Source organism: Frankliniella occidentalis, unplaced genomic scaffold, assembly GCF_000697945.3.
Source record: "Frankliniella occidentalis isolate FOCC.00 unplaced genomic scaffold, Focc_3.1 Scaffold2302, whole genome shotgun sequence".
Lineage (NCBI taxonomy): Eukaryota > Metazoa > Arthropoda > Insecta > Thysanoptera > Thripidae > Frankliniella > Frankliniella occidentalis.
The window spans coordinates 3,503-4,621 of record NW_026269387.1 but is presented as its reverse complement, the minus strand read 5'-3'; the positions used below and the strand labels follow the sequence as shown (position 1 = coordinate 4,621).

Genomic DNA, 1,119 nt, shown 5'->3' with positions numbered 1-1,119 from the left:
CCGCCCTATTGCCGAGGCCGCGACGACACGGGGAGACGACTTCCCCCACCCCCACCCTCCCCGAGGTACACATTATGACAGCGGTGCACTGCAGGCCATCAGATTAAGAGGACTCCGACGTCCGCGGTGGCACGAGACCGCGGGGGTCTTGCTGCGGCCGGGGCGGGGCGGCGTGCGCGGAGGGGCATAGCAACAGCGCCAGCCCAACCGACTGGTTCTCTTATTGATCGTGATAATTATTCACGAGGAAGCAGAGTTGTGAGTGTGGTGGTGACGTTGTGACCGCGAAGGGTTGGTGACGGCGTGTGGGCGTCCGATAAGCCTGAACCGAGGAAAGAGCAGAACCGGCACACTAAACGGCTGACTCATTCCCGCGGGGCGCGGAGCGGGCCGACCCGGGGTGACGCGGCGGCGCAGGGCGCGGTGACTGCAACGCAGGGGACATCCCAAGCCCCGTCCTGACTTGACGGGGAGGGTGATCGCGGAAAGCTTCCCGACTTTGAAACTTTCGGTTCAAGCCCCCATTGTTGTCATCTTTCAGCAGAAGCAAAACATTGAAATATTGGGGACTCGAACCGGTAGGGCATTTCACTCGACGCAAACCGATTCAAAGAATGCTTCCTTCACCCTTCCTCTTCCTCCCTTGCGCTGGTGAGCCGACGCCAATAAAACATTCCGGTAAAGCTGTCAGGATTTACCGTTATGCTTTATTAAGTTCTCGGACACACCCCGACCCTAGGGTAGGGCACCCTTGCTCTCCGGGTACAACACGCGTAACGACACGAGTCCCTCGCGGGACCGACATCAAACGATTCCCTCGCTGCCAACCATTGGACAGGGATGAGCACGAACCAGCGAGCAACTCACGGTGAAGAAGGGCGAGAAGAAGTTGACGCGCAGAATCATGGTTGCGGCAGGCGCGATGTCACGACGACGCGGGGCAGCGGAGGACTCGGAGGACCTGCCCCGTCGCGGAGGCGCTCTCACTACGCGTCGTGAAACACATGTCAGCTCTGGCGCCCGCAGGCATTCCGTCTTTTGTCCCCGTAAAGATAAAAGAAGCAGCTATAGTTTGTGTGAAACTTTCTGGAGTCGGGCGGGAGGGATGGCAAAGCGCGG

At 59.7% G+C, this 1,119-nt stretch overlaps 1 protein-coding gene across 1 annotated transcript in view; it reads right to left on the bottom strand.

Moving 5' to 3' along the window:
• LOC113212253 (dynein axonemal heavy chain 5) overlaps positions 1 to 906 on the bottom strand; it is a gene marked incomplete at its 3' end in the record, with an annotated part of 12,940 nt that extends 12,034 nt beyond the window's left edge. The window contains exon 1 of the mRNA XM_052276261.1: positions 868 to 906. Within this exon, the coding sequence (XP_052132221.1) occupies positions 868 to 906 (39 nt within the window). The remainder of the gene's footprint in view (positions 1 to 867) is intronic.
• Positions 907 to 1,119: the final 213 nt, after the last annotated feature.